This window comes from Myiozetetes cayanensis, unplaced genomic scaffold (genome assembly GCF_022539395.1).
Source record: "Myiozetetes cayanensis isolate MyiCay16 unplaced genomic scaffold, myiCay2020 scf5-8, whole genome shotgun sequence".
NCBI lineage: Eukaryota > Metazoa > Chordata > Aves > Passeriformes > Tyrannidae > Myiozetetes > Myiozetetes cayanensis.
This window is the reverse complement of record NW_026087742.1, coordinates 90,236,366-90,261,421: the sequence shown is the minus strand read 5'-3', so window position 1 is coordinate 90,261,421 and position 25,056 is coordinate 90,236,366. Positions and strand designations below refer to the sequence as shown.

The 25,056-nt window shown below is 41.5% G+C and overlaps 1 protein-coding gene across 1 annotated transcript in view; it reads right to left on the bottom strand.

The window, feature by feature from the left end:
- SH3RF3 (SH3 domain containing ring finger 3) overlaps positions 1 to 25,056 on the bottom strand; it is a 249,861-nt gene that overhangs the window by 43,932 nt on the left and 180,873 nt on the right. Inside the window, 2 exon segments of the mRNA XM_050331229.1 lie at positions 3,447 to 3,547; positions 18,096 to 18,464. Coding sequence (XP_050187186.1) covers positions 3,447 to 3,547; positions 18,096 to 18,464 — 470 coding nt within the window.

The window sequence follows — 25,056 nt, the reverse complement described above, 5'->3', positions numbered from 1 at the left end:
TGGCTTTGGATGTTTTGCATGCAAATATTCTAATAAATCTTTAATAACAATACAATATGTAGAACTTGCTATTTATTTAATTACAGCTTTTATTTATTCCCTTTGTTTAGAATCTTTCTATTTATCTCTACTTTGTTCTTCTGTTACTACTTCAGGGATGTGTCTAATATTGTGAAATGACTACAGCTTAAAGTCCCTAAAGATATTCTTTCTGTTTAAAGAAATCCTTGTTGAAAATTAAGAATGATTGCTTGCACTTTGGGAAATAATGGAAAGCCGGGATAGAACTGCAAGAGTGCACACACAGAACAACACTTTCTTTGTAAATACCATTTGTTTGTGGTTTTTTTAAAATACTGTAGCTTTTCTACACATGCAGAAAGGCATTTCTGGTAATTCTTGATCAAGGTTATGCCTTCTTGAGGTTTTTTTTATTTATTTGTGCTTTATAGGCAGTGAAGAGAGATTAAGACAAATGGGAAAACACTTACAGAAAGTGCATTTACACTACAAAGTGCAGCAGAATGCTCTTAGGCTCAGGGGTGGGTGAGAAGAGGCTCACTGCCCACCCCATAGCACTGAACCAAAGAAATAATGAAAACTATAACCATTGTGATTGTAGATTTTCAGCCAATAAAAATGATACATGACTTTTTCCTTCTGCTCTCCGGGAAATATAACTCAGGAATAAATCCTGTTAGTTTTCTTGATTCTACTCCTTTACTGTATCAGTAGATTTCCTTATTTTTATTCTGAGGGCAGTAAATAAACAGCAGTAATGAGCAGAATATGAAATATTGGTAACAGCTCCTAGGGGAATGCTTAGGCTGATGTGCCTGGCTCTGTTTACCACGTGCATGGGGTACAAAGACCTAATCAGAAACTGTATTTCATTAGTCAACAGATGGGAGAAACCACCCTGCACATCCTTTGTTTAGCCTATGTAATCAGGTGGTATTGAGCAGGTCTGTAGCTGTTCACACGATGGAAAACATAAGGCTACGTATGAACTGAAGAACATCAGAATGTATGACCCTAACAAGAAATAAGGTTGTATGCTTCAGTGCTGATCTTTCAGCACTACACTCTGCAAGGAGAGAGCAGAAAGTGCCAGACTGCACTCACTCAAGGGAGCAGAAAGTGTGGCTTTGACTACCACTTTTGAAGTTGCTGCTTACACAGGGCTCAGATTCAGATGCTATGGGTAAGGCAGGGGGTCAAGGACAGAGCATTTCTGATAGACTCCCTTAGCCTTTTTCCCCAAGGGGCTACATGTAATACTGTAATTTACAGGTGGAGATGCTGGATGAAGGTGCAAGGCAAACTACCCTAATTGCACCGTAGGCTGTTGTGCCTTGCAGCTATCTCCAGCTCTCCTACTAGCTTCTTTCTGTTCTCTCCTACTAGCTTCACCCTGCAAATTCCCCCAAATCAGCCACCAGTAAATCTGAATATCCAATATCACAATAAGCCTGAACATCCTCTGGATATAGTAGAGACTAAAAGAATGTGTACAACAGCCCAGCACAGACACCATACCAAAACAGACCAATCTCTGTATGGCTAAAGTGATGAAAGTTTGTATGTGATAACCATATATGGTGACTCTGGGACAATGGAGGTGGTCAGTTGCTTTCTTTGTGGACTGGTGATCCCATTACCTACATGGAGCAGTGAGGATGTCCACCCCTGGGGGTGTCCTCTATTAGTTGCAAAGAGGCAAGGGGTTCTCCAAACCCAGCAACAGGCCCAGCCTGGGTCCGTTGCCCACTCTTTGAGGACAGGCATATGCTCCATGTGCTGGCAGAGAGGGGGCTGTGGAGGAGCTGGTGGGATGCCTGCTCTCATCCATGGCTGAAAACAATCTGAGTGCAGGCAGCTTCCCTCACCAGCAAGTGTTTCTGGGTTTCTCCTCTGGCAGGGAATCAGGTCTAGCAGCCCTATTTGCTGAGGCTGATTTTGCCTTAAGCCAAAGTCTTTGGACTTGAACACATTTCACTGTTCTCTAGATTGTAGGTGTGAAACTTCATCACCTAACTCTCTACAACCTAGAAGAAAGTGTTAAGAAAATGAAATCTTGCAAAATGCAGTATTAAGTTATTCTGGGCTATATGAAACAGTGAGGCTAAGGGTTAGGGCAAGGGACCCAGAAGAAATCAAAATGTTTATTAGAAGTTCCCTAAAAAAAGGTTTAAGTGAGAAGGTAGTTTATGTTCTTGGACTTGGGGATTTTCCTGTGATTCTACTTACAATGCAGAAGGCCCGGGGCTCTGTCTAGGTAGCACCTCCCCACTACTGCTACAGCTTTCAAATAACGCATCCTCTTTGACTGGAACTTGGCTCGCAAATGCAAAATGACAGACTGGATTACAAGGCTGCTTCACAAGGGAGACGACAGGAGAAGCACGGGAGGGAGAAGGGGAGGGTTGCTGAGGCATGGAGTCAGGGCCATTGCCAGAGAGCTGCAAAATATCCTGATTCAGCAACTAAATACTGGAAATATTGCCAGTTACTGCTTCCTAGTCAGGGCAAAGTTTGAAATAAACTGGTGCCCCACTACATGCCATGCAGGCTGCACAGGGTGACTACACGATGATGATGATGAGACCTCTCTGTGGGGCAGTCAGTGATGTTCGGCACCTCTCAGGTATAAAGATCTCAGTTTGGTAGCCAAGAAGAAATCTGTTTGGTTTTGTTCCAACAATAGGAGGTATTGTTCTTAAAGAATGTTTCCTATGTTATTTTTAGGATTTTATTTGTGAATTCAGACCTTGTTTTAGCCATATCATAAAGCCCCAAAGTATGGGTTTGCATATGTGTATGCGTCTTTATAGTTGTCCTGCTTTCACAAGGTATATGTGTTGAAAGGGTTCAGTAGTTTAACTAGACAGGTATCAGATAAACCAACTAGACTAGAAGGGACTTAATGAAGTCTACTCTTTTTGTTCTGTATCTAGTAAACCTTCTGTTATTCTACACACTGTTCAATAAGTCCATATGCCCAAGATATGAAGTCCATTCATTGCCTTTATTCATTCACTGTTTATGGCACTGAAAAAATGCAATCGGGTAATTTTTTCTGGTTAATGATGAATGTATCAGGTGTTTGATTGCATGGGACCAACCTTTATAAGAGCTTTAAATGAAGGAAGATTTTCTTTAGCTGCGAGGTGTTCAGTTTGCTTCACTGTGGTTCGTACAGCTATAATAAATAAAGTCTAAAAGAGCTCACAGAGAAAGGGTAGTCTTGCCTTTTTCTACTCATTTTTCAATTTCAGAAGAGGCTGCCTCATGTATGAAGTTGCAATCCCTCTCTTCTCAGAATGCTCCTGAGCTGAGATTTCGGCTTTCAGATTTCAAACACACACACACACACACACACACATGCACACACACACACACAATTGGAAACAAAAATAACACAGTGACTGAGATGAGCTGCTTACATATTGAGGGGGAGCTGGACCTTCGGTGGTGTTCCCTGATCTCCAATTATTGCACTTGTCCTGGGACCAGCCACTGTGGCTGTTCCAATCAAAGAGGAATCCTGAAAATACACAAAGAACACACAAAGATTTAGGATGAGGCCCATCATTTCCTAAATTGCTATGGGGTGAAGGCACAAAGGAAAAAACCCACATATTTTATTAAATTCCCAAATTTTCTAACTTCATGGTACTGCATTAAAAAAGACATCTTTTAGCCTTACACATTCCAAAAATATATTTCTGACACAAAGGATATCAAGTTATTAGCAGAATTTCTACCTGTCAGAGAAATTTTAGTTATATGTTATCTGCAGCTCTGAAAAGTTTTAGAACATTAAACTACTTGACTGCTTTGTAAAATCAGCTCAAAATATGCGTCTATGCAATAGTACCTTCTCTGATAAAGGTAACCTTTTGCCTTCAAAAACTTGTTTTTTAAATCAGTACTCTTTTGGCTAATGGTTATGGATCTATGGAGAAGAAGATACTATTCAATTTCGAAAATGCAGTCTTATTTCTATATATTGTTTTTATCATCATGAATATTATTCTTATTAAAAAAAAGGTGACTACATCACTCAAAATGTAACTCTGAATGAAGAAAGTAGTAAACGCCACTTTTACCCCAGAAAATAAATCTCCACTCTCATACAGACAACTGGGCAGATCTTAATGTGAAAGGCAATTCTAAATGTAATAATTCATTTCTCAAAGCTTAATGCTCAGCCAAAGTATGTAGGGCAAAGTCTTTTGAGATGTCTCACCAAAGTCCTCATTCATCTATGTCAAAAATGAATCTTGACTGGAAACTTCTCCTGAAGTAATGCCAAGGCCTGTAGCAACAAATCTTCACTGCAGACAGAGCAGATCTGTGCTGATGGGACTTGTAATGGTTTACTTGAGCAAAAAGATTTTTTGGTAATTCTAATCAAATGCTGCATGCACAACCATATGCAGAATGGTTCTACAAAGTAGGAACCAAAGTTTGCACACAAGTTGCAGGTTCAGGCAGAGAGTGGTACACACAGTAAAGATTCTGAGCAGTTCATAGGCCTCTAGTGCAGCTTTTCTGTTTCCAAATTCTATCTAACAAACAGTAAATAATTGATTTCAGGAACACAAACATAGGGGCATTTTTTGCATTTACAAATGACACTGAATTAAACTAAGACACTGAGTTAAACCAAGACACACATTTTTCCTTAATTATTGGATTTCAATGTTACCTCATTCTAAAGAAGCCCACATAACTATTACAGTGTTCTGTCTTGACAGTGCATTGCTAAGTTTTATCACTTGCTGTGTATGAACATCGTATCATTAGGAAATAGTGCAGCAAAACATGAAGACACTGCACTGTGATTCCATAGCTTTTGGCAAAAAAACAGCAAGATGTCTCATCTCTCACCAACATCTACACTCAATCATGAAGTTGCAGTGACAAGTACAGCTCCTTTTTCTCATTTTTTCCTCTAACCTTCTGGCTGCTTGCTCAAAGAAAGAAGAATCCAGGCAGCTCTTGGTCCTATGTGAAAAGTAAGCATTCTTTCCAGTTCTGTGACTAAGGCTTCATTAATACTGCCTGCCACATCAGTGAGATAATATCAACTTAGAGAAAAACCACAACAACCCACAAAAAAACTTAGGGATAGCTGGAGAATGATACCTCATTTTTTATTTTGACCTGGTTAATGGGGTTAGGCATTGCGGAAGATGCTGGGCTGAGACACTTGGTAGCTGCCTCGTCCAGAAGGTAAGTGAGAAATAAACTGGTTCAAGCTTCTTCATCTCATGTCACCACTGTATGCCTGCTCTGAGCTAGAAAAACTGTCTCCAAGAAAACAGAAAGTGCATCAATCCCCACCCTTTCTCACTAGGAAAAAAAATTTTGGTTTTACCTCATGAAAAAAGCAGACTTGAATGAACAGCCTCAGGATGCAACTATAAAGGCAGAGAAGATCACAACAGGATAGAACAGGACAGAACAGGAAGGAATGGAATGGAATGGACTAGAATATTTGTGTTGGAAGTGATCTGGAACAACCATCGAGTCCAACTCAGTCCATCTGACTACTTCAGGGCTGACCAAAAGTCAAACCATGTAATTAAGGGCACTGTACATAAGCTTCTTAAACACTGACAGGTTTGGGGCATCAATCACGTCTCTAGGGAGCCTGTTCCAGGATTGACCAGTCTCTTGTAAAGAAATGCTTCATAATGTCCAGTCTGAATCTCCCCTGGGGCAGCTTTTAACCATTCCCATGCATCCTGTCAGTGGATATCAGGGAGATGAGCTCAGCACCTCCCTCTCCACTTCTCCTCCTCAGGAAGCTGTAAACAGCAATGAGGTTGCCTGCTTTTCTCCAAGCTAGATAAACTGTCCTCAGCTGCTCCTCATAGGACATTCCTTCCAGTTATTCCACCAGCTTTGTAGTCCTCCTCTGGATGCATTCAGGTACCTTCATATCCTTAAATTGTAGGGCCCAGAACTGCACACAGAACTCTGGATGAGGCTGCACCACCACTGAATACAGTGGGATAATCGCCTGTCCTGAGTGACTGGTGATGCTGCGTTTGATGCACCCCAAGATGGGATTTGCCCTCTGGGCTGCCAGGGCTCCCTGCTGACTCACACTGAGCTTGCTGTCCATCAGCACCCCCAGACACCTTTCTGCAGGTTGCTCTCCAGCCACTCCTCTCTCACTTTATTCTTGTGCCTCCATCCTAGGTGCAGAATCCAGCATTTTGACTTGTTAAATTTCCTCCCATTAATCATTACCCAATACTTTACTGTATCTAGATCCCTCTGCAAGACATCTTGTCCCTAGAGTCAACAGCACCTCCTAGTCTGCTATCATCAGCAAACTTGCTAATGTTGCATTCAGCAGCACATAACATATACATATATATACACATATTGAACAGAACTGGCCCTACAGCTGAACACCAAGGAACACCACTGGTGACCAGCCATCAACCAGCTGTAGCCCCATTCACTACAACCCTTTGACCTCTGGCCTTTGGCCAGTTCTTCACCCACTGTATCACAAATCCACTCATTCCATGGGTGGATGCTGAAGGTCAGTATCAAAAGCCTCACTAAAATCCTGAAAAAGCTGCATCCACTACCTTCCCTTCATCCACTAGGTAGGTGACCCTGTCAGAGTAGGATATCAAATCAGTTAAATGGGAATTCCCTTTTGTGAACCCATACTGACTGTTAAATATGACTTCATCATTCTTTAAATGCCTTTCACTAGTACCCAGTATAATGTTCTCCATAACTTTTCCAAGAAACTGAGGTTAGATTAACTGGTCTGCAGTTCCCTAGGTCTTCCCTCGTGCCTTTTTTTGTAGACTAGAATAACGCTGGCAAGCTTCCAGTCACCAGGACCTCCATAAACTCCCAAGACCTTTGATAGATGATTAAGAGGGGTCCTAACTCCTTCAGAACTCTCAGATGAATCCCATTAGGCCCTTATGACTTGTGAACATTCAGCTGATACAGCTGGTCCCTTACAATTTCAGTGCCCACAAATGTAAAGTCACTGTTCCTACACTTGTGGTCTTGCAACTCAGGGGACTGGGCAGCCCAAAGTCTATTGGTATCACTAAAGACTGAGACAAAAAGTGCATAGAATGCATCTGCTTTTTCTTCATTCCTGTTAGTCAGATGACCACCTTCACCAAGTATCAGTCCAATGTTTTCTTTAGACCTCCTCTTGCTGTTAACATCTGAAAAAAAAAGCCCATCTTGGTACCTGAAACAACACTGGCCAGTTTCAACTCTAACCGAGCTTTGGACTTTCATGCTAAATAGTTCCTGAATAGCATAAAATTTGCTCTCATGAAGTCCAAGGTAGCAACTTTGTCACCCTTTTTTGTCATTACAGTGAAAATTTAAAAATCAATAATTTCATGATCAAGACAGTCATCTACTGTCACATTCTTCATGAGTCCTTCTCTATTCACAGATAGCAAGTCTGGGAGGGCATCTTTCCTAGTTGGCTTATTGAATACCCATGACAAGAAGCTATCTCCTACAAACTTCAAGAATTTCCAAGACTCATCACAGCAGTATGATATTCCCAGTTGATGTCTGCAAAGTTGAGATCTCCCATAAGGACAAGGGCTACTGATCCGAAGATTTCTCCTACTTGCCTATAGAATAATTCACTGGTGCTTACATCCTGGCTGGGTGCTTGCCCACTAGTAAACACCCCCTAATCTTCACCCAGGCTCTCCACCATATCATCATAAACCATATAAGGACTGTGCAATCAAATCTCTTCCTCACAGTGCCATACCTCCCCCTCTCTTGCCCTGTCTATTCTTCCTAAACAGCCTTCAGCCCTCCATGCCAGCACTCCAATCACAGAACTCATTCCACCAGCCTTTCGTTAGCTACTATGATCCTCCCTCTGTACACCACAGCCAAGTCAGAGTTTGCAGAGATGCAGCTACCCCAGCCTGGAGCGGCCACTGCAGGCACCGTTGGGCTAGCCAGACTGATTCTGCAGAGGGATGAGCTCAAGCCCAGAGTAGCTATCAAAGTATCATCTATTTTCCTGTTTGCACTGCCAGTGGTGCCTTCTGTGTCTTCTATATTACTGGAAGCATGATTTCAAGTGCTTTCTATTACACTTGTACTAACATGAAGTCCAAGTGGTGAAGAAATCATGTAACTGCCATCAGTGTTGCTGGATGACAATGTTGTTTTCTTCCCTTGAATAATCCCAAAGATATCTCCATAGTCGTGTATGTCATCTATCTACCTGACATTCAGTTTCTTGCCATGTCCTGTTACTCTAATATTATTGCATCTAGTGCTGGTCTGGACCCTATAAACCATTCATTTTCACCACTTCCCATAGTCTAGTATCTTATGCATCCAAACTCTAAATCAGTGTCTGTTTTCTGGTCATGCTCCAGCTCTTCTTCAGCTGCTCTCCCGTGCAGGCTTTGACTTGACAATCTACATGCCAGTCTGTCTATGACCCTGCTTTTCATCATCAGGTTTTACTCCAAAGGACTTGTTGGCCTTCCACACATTGAATTCAGGTCCTCTGTTCACATCTTGGTGTTTACTGTCACACAAGCATTCTGCTCTGCAGCTTCATCCTTGTCTAACTCTCTCCACGGCTTCCTGATTGTTACCATGCATCTGAATGTTCACCAGCTTTGCATTTAAACTATCGTCCCTGACACATTTGATGAAGGCTTTCCAAGCTGCCTCTTTCAAGGACCAGTTCTTTCTAGTATGTACCACTAATTAGCTCATAAGATACAATATTGCTAGATTATTTTGCATGATAGTATTCACAATAAGGTTTTGAAGAGACTGATTTCTGTGAAAGACTAATCTCCTATTTCTTCATACTTTTGATTACCCTATTGGAAGTTTACCTCTCCAGTTTCCATTCACACAATTTTATCTGCATCTCTTGAGCTACTGGTAACACTAATAATCCTCCTGGAGAACACAACAGGCCTTCCTCCATCACAGCCAGTAGCAGCACTTAGTTTGTTTTTCTTTATTTAGCCAGGTTGTACTTTTGTTATTGTGATCTAAGGAACAAGGTACTAAGCATGTCCTCCTTTCCTCTTCATCTGCTCAGGGGAATGAAAATGCAAGATGATGCTCTGATTTTTTTGTTCTCTGCTTTGATACTTTTTGGGAGGATTGTGTGCCACATCCCTGCTTTCTGATGGAACAGCCCTACATGATCCACCTTCATGTGGCACCAAACACACAAATACCGCCATGCACAGGGATTACACAGGGAGAGCTTAAACACTGCAGCATTTGTGTCTTAATCCTTCTTCCATCTCTGCTACTCATCACTACTACAGCTTAACAGGGAGGAGATGTCTCTGACAGCCAGGTTTTTAAGAGGCATGTAGGCACATATTGATAAAAACAGGTACCTTGCAGAGTTTTCTCAGGGAGGCATTTAGTACTTCACTGCCTGATTCTCATGGATTTTATTGCAATTTAAGTAATAGGAGTCACTTCTGAAAATACCATTTGGTGCCCTTCTGTATCCTTATGAGCCTCTAATGCCTTTAGACATTTTACCTTTGGATTTCTAGACATGACCTGCTGGGTAATCACATGTAGCACACCTCCTGATTAGGAGGCCATTTACTCTAATTGTGGCATGCAGTTTTCTGATCTAGACACTGCCAACTCTGATCCCAATTACTTAGGCCACTAAAAAGCCAAACCTGACTTCTTCACACTCCCTCTTCTACCTGACATCCTCCAAGCACCACTTACCACTGCTGATGTTTCCAGCACAACAGCAACACCTCTTCCATGGGACAGTACAGACCCAGCTGCCAGACAGCAGGGAAAAGCACGCTGAAAACCAACTCCAGATCCCTCTGCACCAATTTCTACTTCTTTGTGACCATTGGTTGCACAGCAACTTCACCTGTACTGCCAAAGGCTAAACTTGAGTTAAACTCCCAGACTACACACCCAGGCACAGTGATACTCCATAACAGGCATCTCCCAGCTCATGCTGTGCTGTCTGTTTTCATCACCAGCTACTCTCGTGTAGTAGGTGATTATGATTATCCATGGGCTGGATAGTAATATAAAAGGACTTTTTGGTTTTTTTCCTGTAAACACAAGAGCTTCCTTATGACCACTGAAACACAAATCTCCCCAAAATATTACTGACAAGCCCAGAAAGACCAGGAAATTAAGGGTAATAACCACTTATCTGGGCTGAAGCATCATGTCAAATTCATTCCCTTTCTCTCTTCCCATCCATATGTCTATGAAAGCATAAGAATTACTAGTTTGCACTTCCAGCATAAATCATCTTATTCTTTCTCTTGTATATTTACCTTCAATTTTCACCAGTACTTTAAGGCCACATTTGTGGTTTAATTTGAAAAGACATAGTGCCTATAGGGATAAGTGAAGTGCCTTGCAAAAGCAAAGGACTCAGTCTCCGAGGAGAATAGAAGTCAGAAGTGCAATAATATTGCAGGTTGTAGTAGCCTTCACCGAAAAATAATTGTTGCTGCTATCAGATGAGAGTTCTTATCATCTAGAAAATCACCAACCAGAAATCTCAGTTTTGACTTCAAAGAAAATTCAGCACTGTCTCACCACAGGGCACTTACAACATTCATTAATTCACAGGAAAAATTCTTTTAATGTCTTGAATTCATATTTACAGCCTACTTTAAATTTCTCTTTAATATTACTTTAAAATGAGAGAAAAACACCCATTCAACTCACATAAGTTGACATACCATCCTCTGGAAATACCATAAAGAATAGGCTAATGGGCTTTACTCGTTTCTCTAATTTGATGACTCCATAAAACAATGACTGTGGCAATCACTCCGGGCCTTAATGTTTCTAGAAATAATGTACTAGCACTTAATGCATAGTTGTGTCACCAAGTATTGATGAAAAGTGTTACATGCAAGTTTAAGTAGCCTCATCAAATGCTAATTGTCAAAGTGGGGGCTGAAACAGACTTACCAATTCTAGGGGAAGACTTTTTTTTCCGTAATGGTATGTGCGTAAAAAACCAAACAAATGTGCAGGATAACAGCTGCAGCTGCATAAATAGCTGCATAAACACCCAGTTCCTTTCTGTGAAAACTGGAGCTAAAATTATATGATTTAGCATTTACTGAGGGGTTCTTACAACCTGAAAGTATCTGTGTCTGTGAAGGAAGGTGAGGCAGAGTATTATGCCAGCCTGCTCTAGCCTTGATTGTTTTTGGCTTCTAATAGACCAAAAACTCTAGACCATATCTTCCCTGAGTATCTCCTAGAGCTATGTGGAGAGCTTGAGAAGTCAATTGAATTTATTTCCTGAACTTTCATTTCCACTACCTTGCAATCTAAGATGCCTGCAAGTTGGAAGAAAAAAAACCCAAACATTTTTTGTCATTTTCTTCCACAGATTTATCCGACATTACCACCCACAAAAGCACTGATTATTCTGGTTTGCAGCTTCTCAGTTCCCCTAAATGAGGACTAATTAAGCATCATGTGGATGAGCATCATGAGAATTATATTTTATTCAGCCTTGTTTCTCTCTCAGATAACCCCTTCAGCACTGAGTACCAGTATATAGCTCTCTATCACAAGTTTTTAAATGGGTTTATGGTAAAAATAGTTTCTTGCAATTCTGGGATCAAACTACACAAAAAATCAAACACAGAGATACAGGAAAGCTTGAAGTGAAAGCTTGACCTGTAAAAGATGTTAATTTAGTCCCACATTCATTATTATCCTTTTGATAACTGCACTACAAACTCATCAGGATCCTGTGCAATGCCTCTTGTAGGAAGTTCCCCTCCACGGAGAAAATAGTGGTAAACAAATAAACAAAAAACCCAAGCAAACAAAAAGGGGAAAATACACACTTTAGTAATTTTCCCTCAAATGTCATGTGTTTTCACATAGTGTGTGCCAGATAGACAGGATTTGGTGGTACAGTGTAAATACCATGACGTTGTCTCACTAGCTCTTGAGGCTTCCAATCCAGTAGTTGACTGGAAGGCAGTGTAAAGCCTCAGGATTAGCTGTGTCCAAAAATTATTTCAGTGGCAAAATGTTTTTGAGTTACTACACTGAGGAGCATCTGGAAAAAAATATATTGTTTTTGTGTTACAGGCAATGGGATTTCATGTACAGTTGAATAACCTGTCTAAAGCACAACCTTCTCTTCCTAGATCCTGTAAAAAATTAGGTTTTGTGGTTCTTGAAAAATCTTTCAAAATGTATTTGTGATGAGGCACATTATAGGATAAAGAGAAGATACTGTCTCTAAACTGGTAGTTTCCGAAACGCGATTTTGCTTTGACCTGGATTCCCAGTAGCTTATGTAATCAGTCCATAGATTGAGTCAGCTCATGTGTCTCATCTGCAACAGTTTTGAAAAAGAATGCAATATATCCCAATATGCACAGTGTGTTCAGAGACCTATTAGTATTCAAAAAAAAAAAAAAAAAAAAGGCAGCTTACATTCCTGCCCTGCCTAAAACTTTCTGTTTAAAAAAATTCATTCTACCTACAACACCCATCCCCTCAAATGAAATAAAGTTATTTAAAACAGGCAATGTCTGGAACCAATTATAAATAACTTTGACTAGAATTGGGAATGTACAAAGGCAATGAATTAGTTTAGGTTAGACTTTACCGACATCCCCTATGCATTTTTCATTACATATTTTTATCTAAATGACAGAAAGACAAGTTGGACCAATATTACTTCTTTTTGCCATTTTGACTGCTGCAGACTCCTAAAATAACTGCCCTTGGTTTCACCTGTCTCACTCTCATTAATGGATGTCCAGTCAGTTGTCATTCACAGCCAGCAGCAGAGCAGGTTAGATAGAATTTGGACTCCAGGCCAAACCTGAAAAATACCTGAATTTGTCTTATTTTCCCAGAGCCTGTTGTGCACTCGAAAATTCAAGGTTCATTTTTAGTCTCTGGATTTTAGGTATAATCTGTATGCTTCTCATGGTCAGCACATTTAGGTTATCAGCCAAGGCTCAACCAGAGTTCTGCTATTACATTTTCTCAGCTAAAATTCAGCACTTCTAAATAAGTGATAAGGACACACATTCAAATGATTTATATAGCAAGACACTTCAAGGAACATTTTTCATTTCAAATACTGTCACTCTTTGGGATTGGGAGCGTGCAAGACATTGTTCTCAGCTTTTCCTGAACATGTGTCCTCTGGCTGGGAGCTTGTACTAATACTTGAAGATACAAATTGACTTCTTGTGCATGGTGATCAGTTGTTGAAAACATTCACAGAAGTTTCTTCTGGGGGGAGGATCCTTTCTTCCTCACTCAGCTGTTACCCTGGTGTGCACAAAGCCATACTTCATTATTCATGAGACGTATTTTCTGTCAAAATCCAGGGGATTTGGAGCAGTACTGACCTATGACCTTTTCAACTAGCAGGGACGAATAATTCATGAGGGGTGAAAATGGAAGCAAGACAAGCCATCTGAGGTCCAGGCACAATTACTTTCCAGGGGGACCTTGCCTGCTCCCCAGGGAGTCTCAGTTGTGAACCGCTCCTCTGCACCTGTAACCTAATTCAGCTTCAGCTCCATCACAGGCTTGCAGCACTACTTACATCTTCAATAAAAATCCATTTTGCCAGTATGATAGGACATTCTGCATGATGGACAGACACTGTTACCTTTCAGATGGAGATCTTATGTTTAATGAGCGATGCTCAGCATGCAGCAAAAAGCATACAAGCAAATTCTGTTGCAGAAAAAATTAGGATTCCAGCATTGCCTCTTTGAAATTAAATGCTCTGTATCCTGGCTGTTGTGGAATTCCACACACTATTTTATCCAGCTGAGGTGACTTGAAGTTGATTCTTCTACCTTTCGAGCATCCCTAAGTTTGCAGTCTGTAAAGATGTTTTTTAAGACTATCATTCATTTCAAAATGCATCCTGGCTTTTGGGAAACAGCTGAGTTGGTTCTGCTTAAAGAACAATGAACATATTATGGATGGCCCGTAGTCTTCAATTATTAAATAAATGATATGCAAAAGTGCTTTCAAAACATGTGATTTCATAGTCTGGTCTGCATGTAAGTGCTCAATACATAGAAACCTGTGCTCTCCTGGAGAAGCAGGGAGCTCATAACAGTCTAACAATTCATAAAAACAAAAAACATGTCAGCTCGGCATGGAAGTCTGGTTTCAATTCACAAAAATTGACAAAAGCCACAGGAATAAAGTACTATGCATGAAATCACTTCTAAGGGGTGCAATATATGCCACATTTATGGAAACATGTAAAATTCACACCTAAATTTTAAGTTCCTGCAATAAGAAGCCCTAGATGTCTCTGTTTCTTCTCATGTCAGCAGAGAGAAAGTAGGTGCTCCAGATGTGGGTGCCTCAGGTCTACAATGAAAATGGATGGCTGTTTTGAGGAGACTGTTTCGCTGGGCACCAGCTGGTTGCCTTGAGGTAGGGGACTGGAGGCCATTCAAAAACTCCTGTAATTGAATTCTGCTTATTCAAAGGACAGGCTATAGGAAAACTGTGTGGAACTTTTTCAGAATGTAGAATCCCCCTGCAAACTAAATATCAATCCTGATATCTTCCAGAGAAATTCATACCTACTAAACTGAAGAAAATTCCTTTATTTCTTTTTATGAAGAGATCTATTAAATAAACAAGGAAAAACTGCCTGGAAATTTCAAGGACACGATATAAAGACACAATAAACCAAATTCACATTCTAATTTTAAAAGTAAAGACATAAATTTGCTAGGTAGTCCGTACTGAAACCGTAAATTTGTTGTTTCCCCTACAAGAAATAAGCGTTGGCTGAATTTGCTGTTGCAAATTAGCATGGGCCTGAGATGGTTACAGAGAGAACCACTCAAAGGCTATGACAATGACTTGCAGGGCAGAGAGGTTCCTCTTCAAGTGAGGAAAGAAAAGGTGAGACATCTTCCTGCAGCAGAGCTCACTGGTGAGTTTGGCAGCTACATGCACATTCTTTGTACCAACCTGCCCATGCTCTCAGCAACACCCGAGTACTTCCAGGAGCAGCAGTTGAATCAGTTTGCAAATTTGTCAAGACATTAAACCCTAAACAACATGTACAAGGCATTTACCTTAAAAATGCCAAGTGCATTTTAGAGCAAAATGATCTGAAGACAAGATTCTCACTGCCCTGAATGCCTTGATGTAAGAGCTCATGGGGCCCATTGTTTATGCTACTTTGGCTGGCATTCAGCCATGTGAATAAAAGAAAAGTGCTGAACTGATTTTCTGTCTAAGGCTGCAGCATCATTAATTGCTTTAGAGCCATGTCAGGTCTTAGCAGATGGCAGAGAAGGGACTGAATATCTGACATTTTTAATTAAAATGTAACCTTTATTATTATGGGATTAATACTTATATAAATATAGCTGCACATTTGGTAAGAGACAAATTCTGTACTCTTTGTAGACCTAACTAAGAAGGTTTAAAATCAGGTGAATTCATGTTGGTGGCTCTTTTGATTTTATTGCTAGTCCTATGGCGTAAAGCATTTTTCTGAAGGTTGCTCCTACAGCCATAGTGAAAACTTTAGCCCTGCTTTTTTCCCCTTTAGATCCACATTCATAGCAGAGTTTGCAAAGGAAAATGTTTAAATCTCCCAAATTAGAAAGCAAATAGCAAGGTTCCCAAACGCAGAGCTACATATACGTGTAAATGCCACACTTGTGGTGGCAGGGTCCTTGGGGCTGCAATAACACTTTTTGACAGAGGGAAACCTCTTTTCACTATAAGGTTGATCTGAAACACCAAGGCTCTTTTTCCCCTCGCTGGATTTTGGCCAAGATAGTTTTGGCCAGCACTGATAGAGGCATGTGCTCAGCTGCCTTGTCTGCAAACTGGCTCTATGCCCTGAGGCAGAACCCCTCCCCAAATCTGTTCCTGCCATGGGCTCACGAGTGACTTCATTATACCCCAGCCCTAGCTGACCATGACACCAATTACATGTCTTCCCATCTGCTGCAATGGACCCAACCAACATTCCTGCAGGCTGGATTTCAATAATCATAACTTGTTACCAGGAACCCGAGGCCCTTCTTGTCCTCTACCACTTGTGTGCAAATGCCACAGTGGTTTAAGAAGTGAGTGGGGGTTTGCCTCCCAGTTGTTCTGGTAAAGTAGGAGAGAATAATCAAGGCACTTTTTGTTTTATGGTCTAATTTTTTGTGGTTCACTATCTCAGAATGAGTCTTCACATGACTAGCAAAGGGGGTGTGTGGTGTTTCTCCTGACTAGCACAAGAACAGAAAACCCACTGTCTGTCACATCTCTGTAAAGTCCAAATGTGTCACTCTGAGTGCCAAAAACCTGTGTGTCATTTACTTGACAAGTTTGGGACCCTCAGTCATGTCTAGTACTTGTGCTGCTTCACAGATGTCCCAGTACATCTTGGTACACTTGCTGCTTTGTGTGGGGGCCATATCCTCACCTTCACCCTCCTGTTGAAGGCTGAAAGGAGGGGGAAGACCTTACAGCACAGAAACACTGCCTGGAAAAGGCACGTGGAAGAAAATTAGCATATTTACAAGTTGGACTGAGCTATCTCTCTGGCTCCTACATATGGATGGGCAAGGGAGGGAGATGAGCAGCTGAGGCAGGAGCAGAGGGTACTGCTCCATTGCGGCAGTGTCCCCTCAGTATGCTTTTTCGGCTGGCCCTGTGGCACACAATGGCATGCATGCAGGCACCTTGCCTACCCCAGTGTCCTTGCAACCTGCATTGCAGAGGCCTGGGGGCTCATGTCATGTGTTGCAGCAGAGCACAGCCATCAGGAGTGACCCCATGGTCTGGTGCACCACACCAGCCTCACAGGGGAGACCCACCAACACTGCAGATGGACATAAACAGGCAATTTCTGCCCCAGACAGTCCCTACAGTTTGCTGCTTGTCCCTTGTCCAGCTGTCTACATGCATACCAGCATGTGCAGTGGCTGTAATGTGGATCTCTTCCTGCTCCAGGTTGCCACAGGGATGCAAGTGATTCATGTTTGTCCCTTTATGGGGATGTGGATGTGGATGTGAGGGGTCAGAAGGCACAGCCAGGAAGAGGAAAAGGGCAAGGATGGCTTTTTTCAGCAGAGAAATGATGTGTGGGAAGACCCTGCCAAGCTTAGGTTATCTTGGTGCTAACAAGCAGAGCAGACCATGAGGAGCTGGTCTGTAGAGTGAATGTGTGTCTGCTAATCTGCACACCAAATGTGCGGATGACTGAGCATCAGTCATCAGATGAAGGCTGAGGCAGAAGAATTTTGGGACTGTAATTATTCTCCCTTCTACACCTTCAAACTGCAAATTTGCACTTGGATTCCTTTATCCACAGAAACAGCAGGAAATTGCAAGGGGTTTCAGTATACTCCTGGTGAGTTTGGCTCCTGTTTCTACCAGCCCTCAGAAGCTCCTTTTGGGATCTGTGAGGACATCCAGGAGGATGCTCCTCTACACTCTCCTTTGAGAGGAGGAAGGATGAAGAGTATGTGTGATGGTTTTAAAATTCTTTGGGTGTTTCTGAACAGCAGCTTCTTGCTGGGTACAACACTTCTCAAAGTACAGCACATTTGCTCATCCTCCAACGATCTGTATGGAAGTAATTATTCCAAAATTCTTTTTTATCCCTGATGTGTGAATTTCATACTGACATTGCTATCCTGCAGGGTAACAGATACATTCAGGGTAATGGAATCACTCAAAATTACTCCTTTCTACAACAGAAACTGATGCAACATAAGCTGTATTACTTCAAACAAACTGTAGGATTACTTTTTGGTTTTAAAACTGTTGGATTATTGTGAATACAATTTGGCTTTATCCTTCAGCTCCTGAGTGCCTCAAATTTGGCTTTATCCTTCATCTCCTGATTGCCTCCAGCCTGCCCATCGATTAATGCAAGGATGGGAATGGAGATGCCAAGTGCTGTCACACCAGGATGACAGCACTGTGTGACTGCTTCATGCAAGGTTCAGCCATTTTGAAAGAGGTGATGCAATGGTGTGACATCTGCTAAGGATGCCCAAAGCCCACCTCCAACCCTGCCTTACCTGGGCTGGGGCACTGGAGGAGAGGTGGGTGAGGTCCCCGATCCTGGCAGCTGCCCGTGGGTCGCTGGAGCTGATGAGAACGGGGGCGCTGATCTCCATGGAGTGCCGGTTGCTGGCGGCCTGGGAGGACTTGTGTGTCATGCTGAGGGCGGTGAAGGAGTGGCGCTTCTTGGCATTCTTCTTGCCTTCCACCTGCCGCTGGGCCGCCCCAGCTGCCCCAGCACCGGCCAGCGTGGAGCACGGTGCCAGGCCCACCGCTGCTGCCGCCGCCACTGCCGCCGGCTCTGTCGCCAGCGGCATGTCACAGCCAGAGGCTGCAGCCGAGCACGTCTTGTCCATCTCCATGAGCTGCTTGGCTGATTCGTTCAGCTGTGTGGGGAAGAAAAGGGAAAGATAAAAAAGGAGTTGCAGAGAGTCATAAGGTCCCTCCACTGGAGAAAAGGAGGCTCAGAGGGGACCTTATCATTCTCTACAACTGCTTGAAAGGAGCTTGGAGTGAGGTGGGTGTTGGTCTCTTGTCCCAGGTAACAACTGAGAGGACAAGAGGAAATGGCCTCAAGTTGCACCAGGGGAGGTTTAGATTGGAGATTAGCAATAATCTCTTCACTGAAATGGTTGTCAAGCACTGGAACAGCCTGCTCAGAGAAGTGGTGGAATTACTGTCCCTGCAGGTATTTAAAAGACTTAAAAGACACAGCACTTCAGGGCCATGGCTTTGTGGTGGGCTTGGCAGTGCTGAACTAACAGCTGGACTGGATGGCTTTAGAAGTCTTTTCCAACCTAAACGATTCTATGAATTTATTTAATTTTATGAAGTTAGGTGAATTATTTCCATCCACTTGTTAATGCTGGGAAAATCAAAAGAGAGGTAGGCTAGAACTAGGCACCATAAATTGTTCCATAGCAAGCTACAACATTTTAAAAAATGGCATTCCCCAAAATACCTTGTCCCAGGCTGGTGAGTCAGAGAGGCAGGTGCCTCTTCATCAATGTTTTGCTATTCCCAGGTCCATCATAAATAATAATGGCCAGTCTTCGCGAGCGAAGATCCGGGGAAGGTCTTTCCACCTTCCAGCCTGCGCAGTGGATTTTTTAGGTGAGACACAGTGTGCGCGGAACTGAGCCCACCCTTTAATCCTAAGGTTCATCTGCCGGGGCCAAGCGAGCTTGGACGGTGGCAGCGAGGTCCTTAGGACGTAGGTGGGTTGCCTTTAAGGGCTAACGAGCTCCACCTGCCCGGGAGTGGCCCTGACCGGGAATCGAACCCGGGTCTCGGCGGTGACAGCGCCACGCCTTTACCACTAGACCACCAGGGGCTCCATAGGTCCATCATAGGCCCATGTTTAATGTTCATCACACATGGCTTTGATCTAGAGGTAGAGCTTCCAAATCCCTCCAGTTTCATCTCCCTGCCTCCCACCTAAGACAGGTTATCCAAATGCAGATGCAAACTGAGGACATTTTTCCCAGCTGTATCACCTAAGCTGTGGAAGAGCTTAATGGCCACCAGAAGATTTGCTCAGGGTCCAACTTGAAAAAGTAGTCTCATCAGTCCTCTTGAAGGGTTCAAAACTTGGGCTACAGCCCAGGAAGACTGCAGAGCACCAGGACACTCAGACCAGGTTTCAGCCCACCGTTCCTCATCCAATCCACATTCATGGATAACCTTGTGCCTGTAAATGCCAGAGGCACGCCTGGTGGCACAACCCTGTCACTGAAGCATCTTAACTCCTAGCCTCCATAACTCCTACAGAACAGCTACACCTTACATAGCTGGAGCTCACAGGAATGCTACACTGATGATACATGAAGTACACTCTGAAGTCAGCAGTGCTTTCTGCACAGCACTCGTTGCCAATACGTCTTCCCTCAAGGGGTGTTAACAGCTGAGGGAAAATGCCACATTTTGCCAACAGACCTTTATATTAAACTAGGATGCACCAAAATATGTTTGTATTTATTGAATAAAAACAACAGATGAAAAAGGGAGACATAGCTAATGCACATGTGCTTTTGCTTTCACTGCTATTTTGACACCCACAAAAACCAGAGGTGTATGTAATACCATTCTGGACCAAAACCAGGCTATTTCTTTTTCTATAACAACTTCTATGAATTATGGCAGTGTCCAAAAAATCAAATGAGGACAAGGTCTTCCGAGGCTCTAAATAAATAAACAAACAGAAAAAGAGTAGTTGCTGCTCCAAGCCAATTTAGAAACCTAACACAAGTGAAAATAAAAGAGAAAAAGTGAGGCATGAGAAAGATGACAATAGAAATGTTAAGTTAAACAAATGTGTAATTGAGTAGCTTTTATAACTCCCAACCACTGTCACCATGCTGTAAATAAAAGAAATAGATTATTGCTAACCTTAAGCCAATCCTCTTAAGTTTGAAAACACTTCTGACTCAATGGGAACCCACTGTCAGTAACAGGCAAAAATCACACTAGCACCTAGAAAGTGCAGGATCAAGTGCATCAACTTGCAGGATCCTTCATTCAGTGACAGCTTCCATCAAGTCAACCAAGAGCCTCCAATTAGTGATGCTCCACTACTGTCAGAGCTGCTGGGAGTCCTGCAACCATTCAATTAGCAAGTCATTTTCCCAGCTGCACTCTTCAACTTGAGACCATGCTTAAGGCCAGTGTAGTGCACTGCACCTGCCAATTTTTGCCAATAACAGCTGATCCTATTTCAGATTCTTCAAAAATGTCCATTATTTCCCACTTCATCATGCTTTAAATTGGTACAACCCAATATTTGCCAGCAGGCTCCAAGTTGCAAGGAAACCAGATGGCTCCCCTCCCTTAAGTAGGTGTTACAGCTCCACTTACCCTATTGATGGAGATAGTCTAGCTGCATTACTTGAAATATTAAGGAGAGAAGGAGAAAGACATCAAATATTCATGATTCTACTACAGCAGAGGGTAAGGAAATACTTTGCCAATCAACAGTAAGCAGAAAAAGAATATATTTTAACTCTTTGACATAAGAAAAAATAGAGTTAAAAAAAAGAATTCAGAACTTCTGATTTTACAACATGCTCCATATGGACAATGAAATGCTCCAGTCCTTGATATCAAACTCTGAATCTCTTGTAAGAATTAGATTATAAATCCCACTGTTTGGAATCCAATTTAACACTGAACTGTTCTTTTTAAAACAACAAAATCCATTACTTTTTTGTTCAAAGCAACACCTAGTGAAAATCTCAATAAGAGAGCTCTGTATTGATATAAACAAAAGTCATTCTCAATATCAGTAGAAGATTAAAGACAAAAAGAAAACCCCTGCCCAAAAAGTCAAAATAATGAACTTTTGGGAATGTCAGAGTCTTCTGAAATACTGGGAAAAAAATTATTTTGATCTGTCAAGATAAAAAATGCTTTATAGCCTTACAACTTTATTTTTGTAGAGAACCGTTTTTAAACGGCTTTGCCCACAGATGCTGGAAAGTACTTCCCAAATAGGCTATGAATATCAGAGAAAAGTCTGCTTCCTACTTTGTAAAAGCAAACAGTGCTGCCTCTTCAGAAAAAAAACCTTTCAGAAACCCTTTTTTAAACATAAACATGATTGCAAATTTCTTATTTTAAACTCTGAGTATGTAAACAAGCATTGCTTTCTGGTGTCTGTCATCTGATCTTCAGGCAGATTTGCTTCCAGATGAGAAGCTTAATGGAAAGTTCTGACCCACAGCTAGTGTCAGGAATTTGACATTTCTGGAAGTCTGTAGCTCTTACGACAACCTCTGATACCAGAACTCAACTTTCTAGTCATTTTTTTATCCCTTCTCTAGAAAGAACCTATATTTGAAATTCTTGTCCTGCTAAACCCAAATTGTAAAATGCCCTTGAGACTGCAGGCAGACTGATTTTCCCTCAAATCCATTCTTTAAAAAGGAGATGTCCTAGAAAACTTGACGTGTGATTTAGAGAGATAAGGCTTGGATTTGATTGCCAAACCAGTCAAACATTGCCAGCAGCCCTGCAATCCTGTCTAGGAATGCAAAATCTTTCAAGGGCAAACCATTTAATATCTGAGGGACCTTACATGCAAAAGAGGCAATGAAATGGTGCAGTAAAACTGTCCACAGGGTCTCAGTGACTACTGACTGTGAGTCTTGCACACTGAGATAAGGATGCACCAGTCTCAGTTCACAGAGCTACTGTGCCTGTTTCTCGGGAAGTCCTTTTCCAGTTGTGAGGAATCATACTGGAGACAGCTCCAGCTCATCTGGTTTTGAGAGTGTAAAAGGGTGCGAGTGGATACCTCTGCACAGAACCTTGTTCACCTCCAAACAACCTTTTCCCACAAGGGGAGTAGTAATCATGTGCTGTTGATCAGAAATTTGCTGATCTTGATCAGAAAACCACGTTGTAATCCCTGCCACAATGCAAGCTGTCATGACTTCAGCATTCAGCCAGACAGCCCATGTAATATGAATTGAGAGGGTTTTTTTCTTCTTCTGCATTTTAAATACAACTATTTTAGATACTCTACTTGAGACTTTAACACATAGGTGACAAAGGTACAAATATTAAGCTACCTCCCTCGGGACTTCTCCACTACTCAAATGATTTTTTATTAGTCTATAGATAAACCTATTTTTTTCTGCAGAATGCATTATGGTGTCTTTCTCTTGGTTCTGTTGCACATGCTTGCACACGTGCATATATACATGTACACCACAGTTCAACCCAGTTCCTGATACATGTGGCTTTAAAAGGGACCACCTTTAAAGGGCTTCAACATATTTGTCCCTTAAGGATAAAGAGGTACAGGAGGTCTAGTGTGGGTGATAAATAACTCTAAATTTAGAACAAATAACAAAATATTACCTTGGAATTTATTGTTATTAGCATGGAACAAGATAGAAGAATGGGAAATTTAGGTCAGACTTAAACAATTAACCTTTACTGCATCTCCCTTGACAAGCATGCCTGTGCATTTACTAATCCATGTTAGTGGCAAAATCATTCTATCTCAGCTTAGTCTCCTAAGGGACACTGATACACTGTGGTCACCACAATCGCTCCTGTGATGTTGCATTTAAATGACAATGCTGTCTTCTGTAAGATGGAGGACAGTCTTATTCTGCTATTGAATACTCTTAGCTTTCAAGTCATTTAGGTCTGGGTAAGGGATTCATTTCTGACTGGTATCTGACCTGCCAAAGAGAGGACCTCGCTCTGTGGCTTACCAACACACTTGAGCACATACTTGATAATGTGCAGACCAAAGCGTTACCAATGGGACTTAAAATGTCACTGATTTCTGAACAAGGAAGGATAGACTGAATTCTCAGTTTAATACAAATGCTTCACTATTTTGATAAACTGGAGCCAATTTCAACCAGAAAGTACAGTTTATTAAGACTTTCAGGAAGACAACGCTTCATGTGCTACGTAAGCTTTCTCCTTCTGTCTTCATGGAAACTATTAGCTAAAGAATGGTGCCGTTCAAATACAGGTATAGTGTCAGAAATATGTTACTTCAGATCCCTTTTTGAAAGTGAGAAGTGTCAAAACCCCACAAATCAATACATGCCTAATACAAAAAAGTAAATTGGTAAAAAAAAAAGAAAATCATGCTCAAGTTTTTGAGCAGAGCAGAAATGAAAATTGAAATTATTAATAAAACATCTTCACAATGTCCTGAAAGACTGAAAATATTTTCACCTAGGGACTGCTGATTTTTATACTTCATGGTTCATAAATATTGAGAAGATCATGTACATCCCTATTTTATGCCTTGTGGAAACTTTGACAACTTGAAATTCCATATCTGATTTTGTGATTAAAATAAATAGTCTGAATTTATTACTGCATTTTAACTTCAGAGTAGTTACTTGGAGGAAATACTAAGTTCTTATGCCCTCATTAAACTAGTTTTGCTAGTATTATAATTTATGTTCTGAAGCACAGTGAGGTTATTAAGTAACTAAGGGTATAACTGTACAAGATTCTCCTGTCTCTGCTGGGTCCCTGAGAGGATTGCATCTGTAAAGGCATTTTCATCCCCAAAAAACAGCATTTCAGAAAGCTTTTCCTTGCTGTTATCCCTACTGGTAAATGTAGGATACAGCCCTTCCTCTTCTGTAGCCAAGTAGCAAAACAGACTTTGACTCAAATGGACAGTGGGAGAAAGTACATAATACTTTACCTAATACTTTAGATGTTCATCGGTAAGTTAGTATAGTGGACACACAGCGATTCCAAGAGCTTACTAATGGGATATTTGCAGACAAAGTTGTGCCAAAGGCTCGTCAGCCAAGTCATATTGAATTCATCTACCATTTTCATCTTTATTATGTTTTATTAATTCAGATTTCACAGTGTTTAGAGAAAGCCTCCAAAGTTCTCCATGGACAGTTTAAATTCATTTGGCAAAACCTACAAAATTGTACCTCGATTATACATTTTGGCACCATCTGCTAATGAAGAATAATTAATAAGGCACAGTTTAAGAGAAAATATTATAACCAAAACAAAGTGTTATTTAATGGTTTTATATTAATCTCTACAAATCCACTATTGCTTTGTCTCATTTATTGCGAGGGAGGAACAAGCAAGTGCGGAACAGATTTTTTGCAAGTGGTTTATCCATCATGCAAGATAGATTTCTGAAACCCCACACTGCGATTGAGAGGAGAATTATTCCATGCGCCCAGAAAACACAAGAAGCACAGTACATGCGCTTGCTTGAACACATTCACACGGAACAATAGCTGCAGAAATACTTCACTAGGGCACATGTCAAACTTCTAATGTTCTGTTCCTCCAGTCGTAGGCTGAGGCATACGTCTCGTTCTCTTTTCCTAAAGCCTGCTAAATATGTCAGCATGTTCTTGAGGAAGAATGTCCCTAAAACCATACAGCAGATAGCCTTCCTAATCAGGGTCATACACGTACACAGCTATGTATAGTCCAGAAAAAGCAAGCCAATTATTTTTGTTT